General features: G+C 42.7%; 1 protein-coding gene and 2 pseudogenes across 3 annotated transcripts in view; 2 read left to right on the top strand and 1 right to left on the bottom strand.

The window, feature by feature from the left end:
* The window catches only part of LOC146692549 (uncharacterized), a 232,329-nt pseudogene that overhangs the window by 212,803 nt on the left and 1,352 nt on the right, over positions 1 to 18,174 (top strand). The window lies entirely within an intron of this gene.
* Positions 9 to 9,789, top strand: hey2 (hes-related family bHLH transcription factor with YRPW motif 2). The gene is made up of 5 exons (XM_085431152.1): positions 9 to 519; positions 2,883 to 2,961; positions 3,046 to 3,129; positions 4,877 to 4,958; positions 7,967 to 9,789. Exons 1-5 carry the CDS (start codon positions 434 to 436, stop codon positions 8,602 to 8,604), a joined length of 969 nt encoding a protein of 322 aa, XP_085287278.1. The 5' UTR covers positions 9 to 433; the 3' UTR covers positions 8,605 to 9,789.
* Positions 12,485 to 13,180, bottom strand: LOC146692550 (lactoylglutathione lyase-like; annotated as a pseudogene). Its single transcript, XR_014915376.1, has 3 exons — positions 12,861 to 13,180; positions 12,712 to 12,779; positions 12,485 to 12,618 (listed from the first exon to the last, which is right to left on the bottom strand). The product of XR_014915376.1 is annotated as a lactoylglutathione lyase-like (transcript).

Below are 18,174 nucleotides of genomic sequence, written 5' to 3'. Positions count from 1 at the left end.
TGTGTGTGTGTGTGTGTGTGTGTGATTCCCAGGCTTCGTGGGAAAGCTCCAGCGGCAGAGGAGGAGGAGGAGAAGCAGGAGAAGGAGGAGAAGGACTCACCGGTCAACAGTCCAGTCTGCAGCCGACATCCAGGCCACCTGTCCCGGACTTCTGGCCGGACACGCACCGCTGAGAGAAACCGGAACCCTGTGAAACTAACGTGACTTTTATTTGGAGAAAACGTTTTTTGTCTCAGGAACCTGACCCCGTGGATTAACCGCACACGCTCTTAGGGCACATTAACACCAGATCATCAGGACCCACCGGGTTTCGATCATTCATTCACTCCGGTCTGATCTCCGGTCAGCAAATTCGCAGGAATAAAAGAAGTCTTTGAAACCTTCGCGTCTCCTCCCGGGACAGACGGCCACATTTCCGCGCCAACAACGCGCTATGAAGCGGCCGTGCGAGGACAGCAGCTCCGCGGAGAGCGAGGTAGAGGAGACCATCGACGTGGGCAGCGAGAACATTTATCCGGGGTGAGATTTCACACACGTTTCTCTTTTTCTTATGACAGAAATGAAAACATCGCAGTTCGTTTAGCTTATGTCTTTATATTTCACATCGTTTCAACCTAAATGTTGACGCTCACGGAGCTCTTTATTACTGATGTGTCTAAACAAACATTAATCGCCCTAAAAATAAATGTGAGGAATTTTAGCGGTTCATAAAATGTCACAAAAGATTATTGGCAAACCTTTCATTTCTAATCAGATTTTCCAGTGAATGAGACAAAAAAGGAACATAAATAAGACATGTAAATACAGGGACTTTGTGCTTCAAAAATGAGTCAAACAAAAACGTTTGCTAATTCAGCAGATCTCCTAAAAACCGAGATGAGCACAAGCTTTTAATTATTCCTGAAAGAAAAGGCAAAGGAGAATAAACATGATGAAAACTGCGCTCGTTTTTACCGAGTGACGTCACTGAACCTTAAAATCCGCTCAAAGCTGGAAAAAGTTCAAAACAATAAAATTTTACTTTCAGCTAATTTTCCCTCCAAATTACTTTTCATGGTTTGTTTGTTTTGGTTTTGTTCAGTTTTGTATTTCTGAATTTAAAAGTGAATTTAAAGGGCTCGGTTTATTCCACATGTTCTACTATTTATATTTTACTTTATTCCTGCACAGCTGGAGTGGAGCACCCACAATTTCGTTGTACATGTATAATGGAAATAACGGGCTATTCTATTCTATTCTATTCTATTCTATGTTCACTGTTGGTGAAATGCTCAAATACTTCAGTAAAATAAAGGTACTGCAGATTCTAAATACACCCTTATAAATACCTTTAAAGTGAACTGGTGCAGTCAAATGCATGCATTTAATAGAAATCCATCAGCGTGTAATCAGCTGCTTTTATCTGCTTTTAATACGATCAGTTTAGTTGAGCGGTTCCCAAGTTAAGGGTTACTCCCCATTCGAAGGATCGCCTGATAAACCTTCGGTGTCAGAAGAAGATGAGAGGAAAGGAAATCAAAACCAGCTTCGTCTCTCCGAAATCTTGTGTAGTAATTTGCAGAGTTTAAAGGAGCTGCTTTTTCACCGGAACAGTTCAAAGACCACTGTATAAAGAAATCACGGCATACATTTTATTAAATGTGTTACAAAATTGTTACAAGACTATTTCTGTAAAACTGAACAATCTTTGTCGTTATTTAAATTTAATTGTCGCAGTATTAATATCTTAAAGGTGGTGAAACGAACAAAGCATGAAATGGAAACAGTGAAGTTAAATACCTCAGACTTACACTCTACACAGCAAAATCTCCAGTGTTAAATTAACACTAGAGAGTGTCTATATGGGTCCACACCTCTGAGTGTTAAATACAACACTGTTGAGTGTTAAATTAACACTTTTGACAGTGTTATATGTTTAAAAGTAACCTAGTGAGTTTTGAAGATTAACAAAGACTAACACTGAGCAGTGCTGGTTTTCTAACACTGGAAAATAACTCAAAATGTTAGAAATATTCCAGTGTTAGAAAACCAGCACTGCTCAGTGTTAGTCTTTGTTAATCTTCAAAACTCACTAGGTTACTTTTAAACATTTAATAAACATAATTTAACACTCAACAGTGTTGTATTTAACACTCAGAGGAGTGGACCCATATAGACACTCTCCAGTGTTAATTTAACACTGGAGATTTTGCTGTGTAGTAAATGTCTTCTGTAAGAAGTATGCGGTGCTCGTTTATTATATGTTAATATAAAATTGGGCAGTTTAGTCTAATAAAATCTACTATATTTTATCCAAGCATGCAGTGTTATTAATATTCTACACTAAGTGGGGTGATCTGCAGAGGAGTGAGTGGATGATGGGTTAGAGATAAGAAATGAAGACAAACACATGATGAAATATAAATAAATATAAAAAATCTGTCACACGGATTTTTGCAGCGTTTACTCTTCTCTCTCTAACCTTCATCTCTCATAAATAAGCAGAGGAATAAACTTTGCAGTCCCGGTGTTCACATGTTTATGTCGACACAGCGGTGCTCAAACTCTGGGGCGGGTCCCCCTGGCGGGGCACAGAGACAATGCAGGGATCTTTGTGCACCACCAGGAAAATTATGCAGAGAGACTGAGGTGATAATTTATGTGTGTGTGTGTGTGTGTGTGTGTGTGTGTGTGTGTGTGTGTGTGTGTGTGTGTGTGTGAGAGAGAGAGGGGGGGGGGGGGTCACTGATGATTTCCTGACATTATTTTAATAAAATCGAACTTTTTATTTTTAGTTATTCATAAAAAATTTCTTGTGTGCATCATGGGCTTCTTTTCTTCTTCTGAGCATGCCTGAAAAGGTCTGAGAAAACCAAATTCCACAGTTCGTTTATTTTCCACAGACACATGAAAGAATCTTTGGTAAGATGTGGCTCTCCAACCACGACGACGCAAGTGATGGCGAGGAAGAAACGCAGAGGGGTAAGGTCACTGTTTCTGTCAGCGGATGTGTACTGGAGTATCCAACGGTGATGATTTCAACTGATTTTAATATTTTTTCTTAAGATTATCGAGAAGAGACGCAGAGACAGAATCAATAACAGCCTGTCGGAGTTACGGAGACTTGTCCCAACAGCATTTGAGAAACAGGTACCGACCGACAGTCTCCTGTTTACCTGCTGCGTGCTCAGTGGGTGTGTTTCAATTCAGGGGCTGCATCCTTAGGAGGACCCGGCCCACGTTGACCGCGAAGGCCGGGTTCTCCGAAGACCGAGAAGGCCAGAAGTGTGAGGCTGTGAAATGGGACAGTCTAGCCTTCAGATTTATGTCACCAGCTGTCTCAGTGGAGTTTAATAAACTTTAAAAAGTTTAATAACTATAAAAAGTTTAATAACTTTAAAAAGTTTAATAAACTCAGCCGTCTACTTCTCGCTATCTAAAATATGACAGGTCACTGAAGTCAATTCTCGACCGTCTCATACTTCTGTTTGATCAGTTTTCTGTTTGACGTTTATTCAACTGTGTGTGAACTATAACTTTAATCTCAGCCAAACAAATTTACTCAGGGACAAATAAAAACCAAAAAAAAAGCCAAACAATAACATTTTTAAGTTATCTAAGTGACTTATATATCATGTTTAACCTGAGTAGTGAAAGACCACGCGGGGTCTGAAAACGATGTGCCGGGAGTTTGCTGTTCTTGCCGGGCTCTAGTGAGCCTTCATCACCCAGTCAGCTATCAAGTTGGCGGGTAACAGACTTCTCCGAAAACGACAGAGCACTTTTGGCGATATGTGATGTCTTGATAAACCGAGCAGATATTTGAAGTTTACACACCTACTTTCTCGCCTGAAAATATGTTAAAACTTTATATTGTGACCCAGAAAGAGCAATATTTCAAACTCTTTAGCTGCGCTCCTCCACCATTGCCGCATTTGACAAGAATTTTATATCATTATGAAAATACTGGTATTGAAAAGAGTAATAAGAGTAATATTACAACTAAGTAGCTGCCGCCATTGTTGGAAACTGGAAATGGCTGGGTCACACTATGAATCCTGGGATAGGTTGGGCCACTAAGGATACATCGACCCATCTTTCAAATTCGGGGAAATGAAGGACGCATTTGTCAGCCTAATTTGGAGCAGCCTTCTAATAGGGACATCCTTCGTCACGTCGCTTTGACGAAATCAGCCTTCAAATGCGGCCTCCGAAGGATGCAGTCCCTGAATTGAGACACAGCCACGTGTCTGTGCAGCGCTTCCACTCCACTCCAAAATACATTTGAGTGTCATCTGCAAAGAAATGTTTTCTTATATGGGAAATTTCAAGATTTGACCTTAGAAGTAGCAGACAGATGGATTAATAAATCATGAGGTCTAAAACTAAACACTAGACAGGTGAAGTAGGCAGTGAGGAGTTTCACGTACATGCGAGAAGAAACCTGAAATAATCAGCGTAGTTGTCTTGAAAACATTTATCGCAGCGTGCATGTGGGCTTGTTTACAAATTGTTGCTCAGTGCATTAAACTATCGCAGTCTTAATGGATTTTACAAAAACACAGATATAATCTACAGCAGTTTGTATTTTTAGATTACTAAGCATTAATCACTTGGATGTTACGCTCCAAGTGGAAGATTTTACAGATGATGCATTACATGAGTTTTCTTTGCTTAGCAGTTACATTTTAATCGGACTTTTGATCAGAAGCTTTTGTGCATGGACAGCTGCAATAAACTCACTCCAAGTGTGCTGCAAACATGGTTTTTATTTCATGTAAAACTTCAGTACTTGGTGAAAGTGGATCAACCCGCAGGCCTGGTTTGGAGTCACCCTCAAAAGAGGATGTTTTACTGGAATCGGTGTGAACTGTTATCTGTCGTCCCTCTCTGTCAGAGTTCAGCTAAACTGGAGAAGGCAGAAATCCTCCAGATGACTGTGGATCACCTGAAGATGCTGCAGGCCACAGGAGGAAAAGGTACCCACATTACTCCATACTACCACAATATGATTTTCTACGCTATGGTAACAACAGCTGATTGGTAGCTAGGCCATGACTGATCAGGGTTTGGATTTTGTTCTGCTGACCTCGCATAAAAACAGAGTTTGGGTATGTACTGGGAGGTCGTCAGTGTGGAAGTGATGCACAGTCAGGTTTTGGAATATTCTAAGTTAAGTAGGCAGAAAGTGACTGAATGTACGTCAGTGTGATGTCCTCTGAAGTGATACAAACAGGACTGTGTGTGTGTGTGTGTGTGTGTGTGTGTGTGTGTTATTGAGAGAGAGAGAGAGGGCGGTGGTGAGTCCATGGGAAAACGCTGCAGGGATAAAAGTAGTACTTGACCCTGAGCAGCGCTGTTTGCTTTCATAAAGCGGATTGGTGGAGGTGGGGGGCGGGCAGTGTTGGCTGCGTTCACAGGCGGTCTGTGCAGCATTTGTTTGGGTTTACAGCAGCAGAGACGGAGCTGAGAGTACGTCTGGCTCTCACAAACTGAAATCTTAGCGCAAACGTTTCTCTGGAAGTGTTTGGGAAGCAATGACGGCCGTTTGTCACGCACAGTGAAGCTGAGCGTCACTTGAAAGTGTTGAATATTGTCACTCCACAGGCTTACATCACTTCCGATCTTCACTCCACTGCAGACCTTTTCAGTAATGAGATGCGTCACAAAAAGAACGTGTCGGGTTTCTGGGATTCAGACTCAGGCCACTTTTGTTTTAATGCTCCTCAGAGCTTCAGACAAACATAAATGAACCAAGCCACAGTAAACGCAAAACTTATGCACAGTACTTTTTATGTTACATCTGAAGGGATCATGCCTGCCTCCATGGTCAACATTTTTTTAAAGAAATTTAGGCATCTCTGCTGTACTGCATGCTTAAAAGTGTGCAGCGCTGATTTTGGAAAGTGCCTGCAGCCAGTTACCTTCCAGTCCGCTCCTGAAGAAAAGCCAAGGTAAATAGAAGATGAGACTTATTTTCCTGAATTACTGCAAAAACAAAGAAACAAAATACAGCTCAGGCATAAAGACATCTACAAATAAATCAATAAATAAGAAAGAATGAGGTGGAAAAGTCAAACAAAAAGAGGGAGCATGGCAGGGAATACAGGGGAAGGACTATTTATACACACTAGCCTGAACATCCAGCAGCAGTGCAACAAGACAAAAGTAAAAGCAGTCACACACACACACGGGAGCAAAGGTAACACAAGACATGAACAAGAAATAACCAAAGGAAACTGAAACAGACACAAGAAGACCCGCAGTGAACACAGAGACAGTGACAGAAAAACAGGACTGACAACCTTAACATCATCATTAGACTCCAAAGAGAATGGAAACAGAGGACCGAGACAGAGAAGAACACGAAAGCTCAGATTATTGGTTAATCCAGAGCACAGGTGTTGAACTCCAGGCCTCGAGGGCTGGTGTCCTGCAGGTTTTAGACACGTCCAGCTGATTTAAATGGCTAAATTACCTCCTCAACATGTCTTGAAGTTCTCCAAAGGCCTGGTAATGAACTAATCATTTGATTCAGGTGTGTTGACCCAGGGTGAGATCTAAAACCTGCAGGACACCAGCCCTCGAGGCCTGGAGTTTGACACCCCAGATCCAGAGGTTCCCAAAGAGGGACAAACAGTATCCCACATTGTGGAATTTTAGTTCACAAACACTTCTTATAATGACTAACTACTCCTGTCATTTTGGAGATGTCAGCTCTTTAAACAGTAAAGTTACAGTGGGATACAAATAATATTAGGGTGATCCTGCCACGATTTGTTCCCCCGGTTCAAATCACAGACAAACAGTATCCCACAGCTGTTTATGTTTTTGCACAGAGAGGCATTTTTAAAAAAATGTATTGATAGCGATGTTTAATATTATTACACAGGAAAAAAACAACTACACATAAAATAATTACACCATGACGCCTCTGCCTCTCTAAATAGAGGGACAGTAACTGCGTGTGTATATGTAAGCGTGTAAAAATTGCAGATAGTCAGAGTAACAGTAACAGTATTTTATCTCTATCCACCATTGTAGAAATTCGTCTCATGTAAACAATAACGTGGCGCACAGCGTGACGTGAAAACGGGCACATACCTTTGACGTTGCGTGACGAACTCCGTATTCCTGGTCCACAGTTAAACGCAAAAATCTCCAACCTGACAGGAGTTTTAAAAAAGTCTCAGTTTTCAGTGATTCGAAACGCTGTTTACGTGTGGACGAAAGGGCCAAACGCATAGAAACGGCTGCGTTTTCAAAAATACCTGTGTAGGTGTGGACGAGGCGTAAAAGAGTCAGTAGTTTATTTTATTGCTACCTGTAATTTCTTGCAGTTTACTTTTATTTGTTTAATTGTTTACTAAATGTTTGAGGTATGAAATGAACCGCACGGGATTTTGAAAACAAAATATGTCTGTTGTGGTTGGAGGTTGTGATTGTGCGGGGGGGTTATTCTGTGCGGTCACATACATGCTCAATGAAGACATGAGCAGACTTTTATTTCATAGACATTTTAATGTGTAACTGATGTCAGCACTGCTCTGTGTGTCCCAACATGACACACAGGCACAGTGTTTGCATCACCTGCTCAGGTGATCGACTCTTCTTTGTTGTCTTCTACTCTTTTAAAAAAAATTATTATTCTAATTTTACTGGCCAATTAACAAACCAGTTTACAGGTGCACTACTGCTACATTGCATAGATCCCAGCATGGTGCATAAATAGGAGACTGATCAGACACTGAACCCTGAACCTTCAGCTTCACCTGTGCTCACCTGTCCTCCCACAGCTGAGCTTAAACCAACACCCCGTCACCCCAAAGTGACTGAGGGAAACCTGTTTAGTGTTTCTGGTGACGTTTGTGTTTCTGGTGGAGTTTGTAATGACTGGCTGCCCTCATAATTTTTCAATTTGATTTAGAATCTGATTTTAAGCCCCACCTCCCTCCATGATGTTAACCCCACCCTTTTCTGCCTGCAGGTTATTTCGACGCCCACGCTCTCGCCCTGGACTTCCTGTCTCTGGGCTTCAGGGAGTGCGTGACTGAGGTTTCCCGCTACCTGAGCGCTGTGGAGGGGCTCGACTCCGGCGACCCACTGCGCTCCCGTCTTCTCTCCCACCTTGCCTCCTGTGCCTCCCAGCGTGACGCCGCCGCCCTTACAACTGCCTCCCATTCGTCACACCACCCCCAGCAGCCCCACCCCCTGCCTCACCCGTTCCACCACCCGCACCATTGGGCGGCTGCTTTGGCCGCCTTTCGTCCTTTGCCCTACAGACTTAGCGGGCTGGTTTCTCCAGACGTTGGAGGGGGCGGAGGCTCCCAGCGCGGTGTTGTCTCCTCCTCCTTTTCTTCCCATGCAGACTCCACCTCCTCCTCGCCTTCTTCCTCCTCTTCCTCATCCCTCTTGCTCCCCTGCACCCCCACCCCTCTCTCCGCCTCCCTGCTTTCCCTCTCAGCGTCGTTTCCCATCGCCCTCCACGGAGGCATTCCCATCCTCCCTCACTCCTCCTTCACCTCCTCTGCTGCCAGTCCCCCCGTCTTCTCTTCCTCGCAGACTCCACACAGCAGCAGCGGTAAACCCTACAGGCCGTGGGGAACCGAGGTCGGAGCTTTCTGACTGTGTGCTGCTCACTAACCTCTGCTGACAGTTTAACAGCCTGGAAATGTTTGAGCTCCACGGCTGGTGTTAGCATCTCGTTATTAACTTCTTGGGGATGTTTGTGACTGACTTCCACCTGCTGCTTTCACACACTGGCTCGATTCAGAACAGGAACGTGTGGTTTGTCTCCTCTGAGCATAGTTTTCATGTTTCAGCTGCTTCAAACTCACAAAAACTTTGTTGTTTAACCGAGATAAGTCAGGTTAAATATTGTTTATTACTAATTTACCTCAACCCCACATATACAATGCTACTTGCCCAAATGCTCACTAAAAGGTGAGATGTGAATGAGTCTGCCACTGAAAATAGGTCCCAACAGATGCCCAGTTTCCTCCTGTTTGTTAAAAACTAGCTTATTGTTCCAGTTTTTAAAACTGAGAAGCTACCGACAAGACGCCAGGTAATGCTGCTTATCACATCCCATTGCACCGCCACACACCAGGTGTTTTTTCACTTTGATGCACCTGCTGTGCGGTCCACATCAGGGGGCAGCAGGGCCGGGGTAGGCACTGGTCTCATGTGTCAGGTTTAACAGCCAGCAGGCTGTGGTTGGTGTTTCTACTTCTGCTTCCTGTATTTAAAATACAGCCCTTCACAGCAGAAACCCTGTACGCTGAAAAACGGCTGTCAGCGTGAGGGACACATAACCAAGCCGCACCACCAGCTTACTGTGCACCCAGCCGGGACGCTTGAGTTTGACTCTTTGACTCTCTCAGCTGCAGTTTGATGGTGTTAAAGAAATCTGTCCACACAGGTATGAAGCTCCATCTACAGGTGATTAACCACAGACTCCAGCACACCAGCGTCTTTTAAAGCAAACCTGACACAAACTCACGTTCACGTTTAACCTGACTAACACAAACAGACTTCTGTCGTATTTGATCGTTTTGATGGAGAATCTATGAAGTGACAGAAAAGTGTTCCCCAGCAGACTTCAGAAAGCTCAATATTAAATAAATAATATTGCTATTTGATTATATGAAATCTTCTTTAAAGGTTAAAGGTGAACTGTCACTGAACCTTGTGTGCCTTGTACAAATAAAGACGACTAAACAGATTGCTGCTGTAGTGAAAGCTCGAGTCGTGACGTCTTTTTCTTATTTTACTTATTTATTTTTTTTATATCTATAATTAAATTGTGAACCGGGCTCTTTACCTGTTGCTCTACTGCAACCCGAAACAGCAGCTCTGCCGCTGTTTTTGACTCTGACGTGTCAGGCAGCGTTGAAGTCTGTAAAATGATTTTTCTGCTTCATAAAAGGTGTTTTTTTGTGTACTGACAAGCGTCTCCGATATTTTTCCACCATCATGTGTGTTAATATGGTGGACAGAATATTCAGAAATGTGTTTGCAGTAAAGAGTTTATGACTATTTTTTAACAAAAAAATAAGAAACAACTCTCAGCAGTTACTGAGGGTTAGTGTTCAGAGAGAGATCTCAGGTAAGGCATGAGATCTCTCACAATGTAAATGCCACCTCATAACGTCATAATTACCACAGTAATGAGGTGGCAATTACATGCATGTTTCATCATTGTGTTTCACTGAACCATAAAGAGACTTACTGACAATAAAAAGACCAGACAAAATTAAAAACGATCACAAAATGTAAAAAAGTAACAGAAAAATGTCCTTAAATAGACACAATGACAAACACGTAAGCTACCATGAGAGAAATAATATCCTTAGTTATTTGACAGAAAAAGGCACAAAGACAAAACAAAATGACCACAAAAAGACACAATGACTATAAAATGACCAGAAAGTAGCAAAAACAATACAAAAAGACGCTTTAAAAATTCCAGAAACAAATCAAAAAAATTGGCCATAAAGGGCAAAGTACAAAGAGACCGAGCTGCAAATATACACCAGAAAAACAGCAAAATGACAGAAAAATGCAACGACAAAAACAACACTTCTACCAGGAGTCACAAAATGATGGTAACCAAAAACAAAGAGAAAATTACTCCTTTCACAACATGAGATGAAAAAGTTCAGAGAAACCAGAAAGACACGAGGAAAGGACCGTAACAAAACAATCCTGAGACAAAGTGACATGAATACAAAGACGCACAAAAATGAGACAGACTATCTTGCAGAGACAACACTACAGTGAGGGGGGAGGAGCTTTTACATGTGTGAGACCAGGTGAGCTGACTTCACCTATTCAGTCAGGTCACGTGATCTTCCTCAGGGCTGGACAAAACAGCAGGTCGTCCACCACAAGGCAAACGTTTTTACCTCAGTATGATGGCATGTGTGACCAACCACACTGTACACACATGCACGCACACACACACACACACTTGTCTTTGCCTTCGTCTTGTGGCTCAATCGCCGTTACAGCCGGTAAATCCTCCCAGAGCACAAAACAGTGTCACTTCCAGCTCAGTGGAGGATTAAAGGCCGACAGCCCTGGGAACGACGCTGCGGGCCGTAAATCTGCTCCGGTCAGCCGACATGGTTCTCACGCTGCGACGCGGCTTTGAATCAAGCGGCAGTAAATTAGGTGACATGATTCATGCTTTATATCCTCACAGAGGGAGAGGACGGATTACAGCGAGGAGGACGTGAGCTGGGCACTGTAGTGAGTACTTACAAACTGATGACACATTTTCATCTCTTAAATTCATCAGATTCCATTTACTGCTCGGCTGTTTGACTTCAGTTAAAAGTGCAAATACCTCACAATAAAAATACTCCATTACAAGTAAAAGTACTGATAACTGTATAAAATACACAGTGACAGTTTCGGAAGTCTCAAGCTGAACATGGTCTCCGTCTACCATCTTTAAACCCTCCCTCAGATCAGAGCTGAGACCTGTTTGCTGACGCAGGAGTCGCCCTCTGCTGGCCAAGACAAAGAACACAGGTTTAAGGTGCTTCAGCCTTATTTTTCAGAGCAGGAAATCTTCCATCTTTTATATACAGACAGTGTGTGCTGCAAACATAATTCTGAAAACTGAATTTGTGCAAAAACAAGTAATTTGATCAGAAATAAATACAGTAAGCAGGATGTCTATGTGCGTGCAGCTCTGTGCACTCATACAGATGTCTGACATGAAAAAACACAGCTTAATATATGTATATCACTCTTACTACATACTATTTCAAATAAATGTCATGAAGTAAAAAGTATGACAGTTACACCCAACATATAGTGGAATTCAAGTAGAAAGCAGCATGACATAGAAACACTCAAAGTCAAGTGAGTTTATTTCTATGGCACATTTAAAAACAGCTGTTCAGCGAAGTGCTGCACATCTGGAATAATGAAAAAAACAGCACAAACAGTGAGCAGGTTTGACCATCTGTGCTTTTATCCATTTAAAGCGTAAATGTGCCACATTACTTTATTATATCCTTTACTGTTAACATGACATAACGTTCATAACGTACAGTCCTCCTCTGTTTCAGTGATGCGACTCTAAGACGACATGAGGGAGAACGTGTTGTTTGGACTTAAGATCTCGATCCTGAACAAAGGCCAGACCCTTCCTTCTACCTGCGACAGCAGAAACAGACTGTCATCAGTGAAGTTCAAGGATAGAAGCTGACTTCCATCCACTCCTTGCAAAGTACAGGCCTCAACTCAAACAGGCGACCTGACCAGCTGTGTCTGTGCGCCCCCTGCTGGTACAGATGTGTCAGCAGCAGAGCGCAGACGAGGTTCTTCAAGACTGAGGAAGATTTTTTTACTTTTTCAAACTTCACAATGTTTAATCTAATCACCAGTCACAGAGGCTCAAAAGCTTTTTCAGTTTTAAAAAAATCAGTTAATGAAAGGCCACCTGCAGGACAGGTAGGGGCTGATTGATGAACAGTGGAGTTTGGCTTCACTATGGTGGTGTTTTGAGGCTGGACCGCTGACTGAAAAACTCACCTGTCTCTGGTTTCTTGACAAACCTCACTCCTTGCTCTTCAAATAACTTGCAGGCAGCGTAAACATCAGGAACAGCAATGCCGATGTGACCTGCGTGGAAGCGGGACAGCAGTGACAACCACAACAAGTCAAGCATTGAGAAGCAAACGAAACGGTCTGAACGTTGAACAAACAAGTTCTCACCAAATCCTCACGGCTCATTGTTCCCGTTGTGGTACGACAGATCTGCATCAGACTCCGTGCCCCAGTTACTGACAGGTGGAGGAATATTATTTATTATAAATAATACTCATATCGAGTTTAACTGTTGAACTGGTTGTTTCCATACGTACTGCGTGAGCTCCAGGGTGGCTCTGCGGGAAAATGTCCACACTGTCCTCTCCTTGACATCTGCCGGGGTGTCCGCCTTGTCCTCGTAACCCAGGGAGTAGAAGGTGAAGGCAGAGCAGCACGGGAGAAGTTTGGGATCAGACTGAGGAATTACATCATTCCCAGGATTCGAGTGTAGAAGTCCAGTGAGCGAGCCGGATCTTTGACCCTCAGCATCGTCTGCTGCAGCATGTAGTCCTGCAGAGAGCAGGTGGGGGAGACCAAAGCAGAGCTGAAAGAAGGGTAAACACTGGACTCCTCTGTGCCTGTGCACTTCAAAATAAGAGCAGGAAACGCAAACCAGAATCCACATGAAATTTGTCATTTCGTGTCATCCAGACGTCGTTTTATGTCACTTTGTATCACTTTTGTGTGTTTCAGTGTAACACATAGGAGGACACGGAAAATGAACTTTAACATGAATGCAGTGAGATTCAGGATAACACGACGGGCGAGTCAGGAGCAGCGCCCTGACTCGCTCTGACCAATTCAGTTCAATTCAATTTTTATTTAGCAGCGCCAAATCACAACAACAGTCAACTTATATTGTAAGGTAGACCCATACATATGAGAAAAACCCAACAATGTCCCACTATGAACAAGCACTTTGGCGACAGTGGGAAGGAAAAACTCCCTTTGAACAGGAAGAAACCTCCCACAGTACCAGGCTCGGGGAGTGGTGGCCGGTTGGGGAGAGTCACACACAGTGACTGGCTTACAGCTCCCAGAACAGGCTGTGAATGTGCTGTGGCATCAGTCTGTAAGTCTGTGTACTCAGGTACATTCCACAGGTGCTGGTTGGGGATGGGCAGGACGCCTTCAGTCTGATGGTGGAACGATAACAACATTTTCACATAAAACTGCAGCTTCACATAAAGCCCTTAAGATAATTTGCAATTATGGCTTTTATACTCATTATTTTAACAAACCTCTCAACTTTACCTGAGTTTCAGGTGTTTAGCCTGCCTGTGAGTGTTGCTGTGGTCTCCTGCATGTTTACACACAGCCATTCAGCGATCAGTCCTGACTTTTGACCCTGTGCCCGAGCTATAGAATCAAATCTGAGCTGTGAGGTTTGAAGAACTGACCTTAGTAAGGGCGTGTCCCTCTGAGCAGGCGGTAGACGCAGCCTCGTCCATTTCTCAGATTCCACTGATGAACGCCATCGGCGGAGCGGGGGGGTAGCTTACTGGGCTAAACAAACACTGATCGGTTTCAGTTATTTACTGATGAACACAACAATGGACATAAGGGGCTTCTTTCAAAGAAAAAAACTCAAGTAGATGTTATTTTATATATTATGCTTTGTATGTTGTTCAGTATATTTCTATGCAAAACAAGAGGAACTTCAATACACAGCAGTATATTCACAGTTGAAACCAGATATTTACATACACTTTAGGGAAAAACATAAAAACCTTTTTTTTTGGTGTTACAGGAAAAATGATTCTATGTTTCTTTACCTTCTTTTAAATGTACAAAGATGCCTTTTGTCTGCCCTCTGCCTATGGTTAGATTAGTTTAGAATTATCTTTTTAGACTTTCCCAGCAAACACATCTTGTTTCTGGGACATATTGTTTTAGATTGTTTTATCTTCCCTAGCTCTCTGCTGACGAGACTAGCACCATATATGGAGTTGTTTTATTTTATCTGTTTATTATTTGTTATCCTGTTCTCACTGTCTCTGTGCTCTGTGCCTATAAAAATTACCAAGCCACGGTGCATGGTGTGAGTTGTTCTTAGCAGCTCACCCGTGTACACGTTTGATAAAGAAAGTAACTTTGTCTCATTGTGTCTTTATTTCTCCTGGGTCTTTTGCAGAGTTTTCCCCCAACATTTCTTGGTCCTTCGAGCCGGATCGCCTCCATCGTGTCCCATCTCCGTGACCAGTCCACGTTGTTCGTCTGTCGACAGCCCACACACTAGGTGTGTGGTCAAAGACCAAGGGCGTTAAATTCGAGTCTTGGCCAACGTTCTAGAAAGCGACCCACGGTGGTGGGACCCGATCGAGGTGGACCAGACCCGGCGACACCGACCAGGTAGATACAGACACACTGACACAATCTTGCGTAAAAGCGTATTTTAAATTCAGGGAATTTAAAATAGCGAAAGTAGCTCGTCGCGACTGGAAGCTCCCCACCTCTGTGGGTTTAAAGTAGCTCGTCGGCTGGTAGCTTGGAGCTCGTCGACTGGAAGCTCCCCACTTCTGTGGGTTAGGTTTGGAGCTCTGGGTAGCTCCCCCAGCTGGGTCTAGACAGGGTCTAGGGAATAAGTAGCTCGTCTACAGAAAGACTGGCAGCTCCCCTTATGATAAGGGTTCCGATCGCGCGAATAGGTGTGAATGTGAATGTGTGTGTGTGTATTGTTTTAATTAACGGAGCAAGCTGAATTTTCACGGTCCAATAAGAGACTGAGCTGCTCCTACTGTGTTTTTCTTTTACTGCTATTCACTGACGTGCTGGTGAGTTGAGAGAACGGTCGAGTTCCGTCTCGTAAAGTTCACACCGCTTTTGGAAATAGTCCGAAAGTCGAAGGGTGTGTGAGCAACCACTCTCGTCTCTAATACCAGCGAAGGTGATAGCAGCTGTATCGTGTATATATTACTTAAACAAAAATAAGTAAATACATAAATAAGATGGGTAATCAAGCAAGTGAAATTAAAACTCATTCCTGCTGACGAGCAGTGGTGAGAAAAGAAAAGTCCAGACGCCGGACAAAAACAGAGAGAGATTTAAGAAAACAAAATATAAACAGTCAGAAGAACAGAATCCAACTGCCAGTTTAGTAAAACCAGAAGACGAGACACTGTGCAGTGTCCACAATCCTTTTAGTAAACCATCACTCACTCCTGCAGCCGCATGTGCAGCAACACCCATATCAGGAAGAACATAATAATCCCTTATTAAGTGAAAACTAGAGATCAAAGTAGTTTGAAGTAGTTTAAAAGGGTTGAAAACAGACCCCACTGAGTAGATATAAATATAAAAAGTACGAAATAAAGATAAACAAAGGGAAAATTACAGTAGAAATTATCTTTGGAGTATTTGAAATTAATAACAGCAAGGATAACAACCTGTAAAGTGATATTATCAATGAAACACAGTTGGCATGATGACCATGCCCACAATGTATAAAATGAATATAAAGCAAATAATTCACACGAAAATATTTTAATAACATAAATAAAGTATATTAAGGCTGTGTCACTGTTCAGCCAAGGACAGTGTGTGAAAAGGTAACTGTCTCCACCTTGGGAAAAGGATGATTCTGCAGGTCATCTGAAGCCCTTGATGGATACAAAATAAAATATAAATAATATATTATAATAGAACTGCCTGGTCCGCCATGCAACAGAGAGAACAAATGTGACCGCAGATTGGATGAATTCAAAATTATCTGTTTGCTGAATAAGATGATCCTAACTATCAAATTGGCTCAGGAGTAGTATAGTGGTACACACTGATAAAATATTATAATATGCTATTGCTGTCATATAAGACAAAGAGGATAATATTAACAATGACATAATATTAATATGAAGAGGCACCTTAATCGGTTATGATGTGAGGTGGATAATTGTTAAGCAGTAGTCTGCATCAAGCTTAAGGTTTGCTGAAACTCAGTGTAATGACATGTGAGATGAAGACAATACAGAGAATAACTAAACTAATGAAGTGCATAGAGGCACTTGACCAGCTTGAAACCTATCATCCTAGAATGACACATTGCTGAGATATAGAGCACACCTATAATAACCAATAAGCAAAACCCTGTAGATAACAGCTAAAACTACAGGATTGAGAAGCTGAATTAAATATGTAGACACTGCTAAGCTGATGAGCATGTTCCACATTTTCTTTTCTTTTTATTTATTTGTTTCTTTTAGAGCAGAAGCTGCTATTCTGCCCAAAGAAAGACTCTAGGTCTGACCAACCGTTTCAGTCATGGGCAAAAAGATGTCAGTCAATAAAATTCTAAAAGATAATTTATTGACGAAAAATATATCAAGAGATAAAAGATAAAACAGTCCAGTGTCCCACTTAAGAATTGTATAAAAACACACAGTCCCAAGGCCAGAGCCAGCTATGCCACAGGCAAAATGGCTAAAACACGGTGCAGTTCTGACAAACGATTTAATGATGTGTTATGGCAAGCCAGTGTTGCCAAAATCGCTCCACAAGATGGCGGCATTAGTGACTCATGGCTGTACGCATTTGTCATCGGGGGGAATGACCTGTATTGTCAACTCTCATTTCTACACTGTAAATTTTGAAACCTCAGCAAAACAATTTGTCAGAACGTGCATGACGTGTCAAAAATATAATGCTCGGGGAAACCTGAGACCACACAATTCATATGGACTTTATTGAGCTAAATGAATGCCAAGGGTAAAAATACACCCTAGTGGTTATAGATGTATTCTCAAAGTGGCCAGAAATCTACCCAGTGAAAAAGGCAGATACAATTTCAGTAGCAAAATGTATGTCTAAGTTGTAGGAAAATAAAGAGATGATTGTAAATGACGAAGAATGTAATGATGTCTATCAAGTGTCTTGCAGATCACAGCCCGGTGACTGGGTTCTGATCAAAGTGCTCCAAAGGAAAAACTGGAGCTTGCAAAATTGCGGAACGACCATCAGTGAAGCCATCTAAACACAGCTGACGGCAGGCTTGCCCACTTGTTGTGATCTCGCCCGGTGGAGGGGTCAGCTTTCCTGGCCAGGGGGTCTACTCGCGACAGGAGGGTGTGTCCCGTCGTCATGAGGTGGTGGCTCTTAACAACTGCAGCGGCCCTGACCATGGCCGGGCTCCTCATCTTTGCTTCCGTGAGGGACAATAAGTCACGCTATATGAAGAAAAGGCAGACACTGTATGACAAAGGAAAGTACACCAAGTTTCCCCATGGCTATGCCACTAATTTCTGGTGGCAGTTTATGAACACTACAGCTCACTTGAATAATAAAACTGACTGCTATGCAAATACACTTTCTGCCCACCGAGGAACGAGAGGAAGTGTATTGACTGTTCACTCAACGAAACCTGTGCCAGTAACGCGACACTGATGAGCCTCAACTGTCGCTCCAACTACAGCTACCGAATGATACTACAAACAAAGACTCATTACCAGACAGGATGTGCACGGACGGCACCAAGCAGTAAAGGAACCAGAGTTTCGCATCTGAGGAGGAGTGAAATTCTTACAGAGCTTGATCCCCGGCATTGGAGTTGCCGAGGTGCGGGATCACATGGAAATCAACCGATATGCTCTGCTACGA

This window comes from Copadichromis virginalis, linkage group LG15 (assembly GCF_057382275.1).
Source record: "Copadichromis virginalis isolate Kocher_CV1m ecotype Utaka linkage group LG15, C_Virginalis_male_GT1.1, whole genome shotgun sequence".
Classification (NCBI taxonomy): domain Eukaryota; kingdom Metazoa; phylum Chordata; class Actinopteri; order Cichliformes; family Cichlidae; genus Copadichromis; species Copadichromis virginalis.
This window is presented reverse-complemented; position numbering and strand designations above follow the sequence as displayed.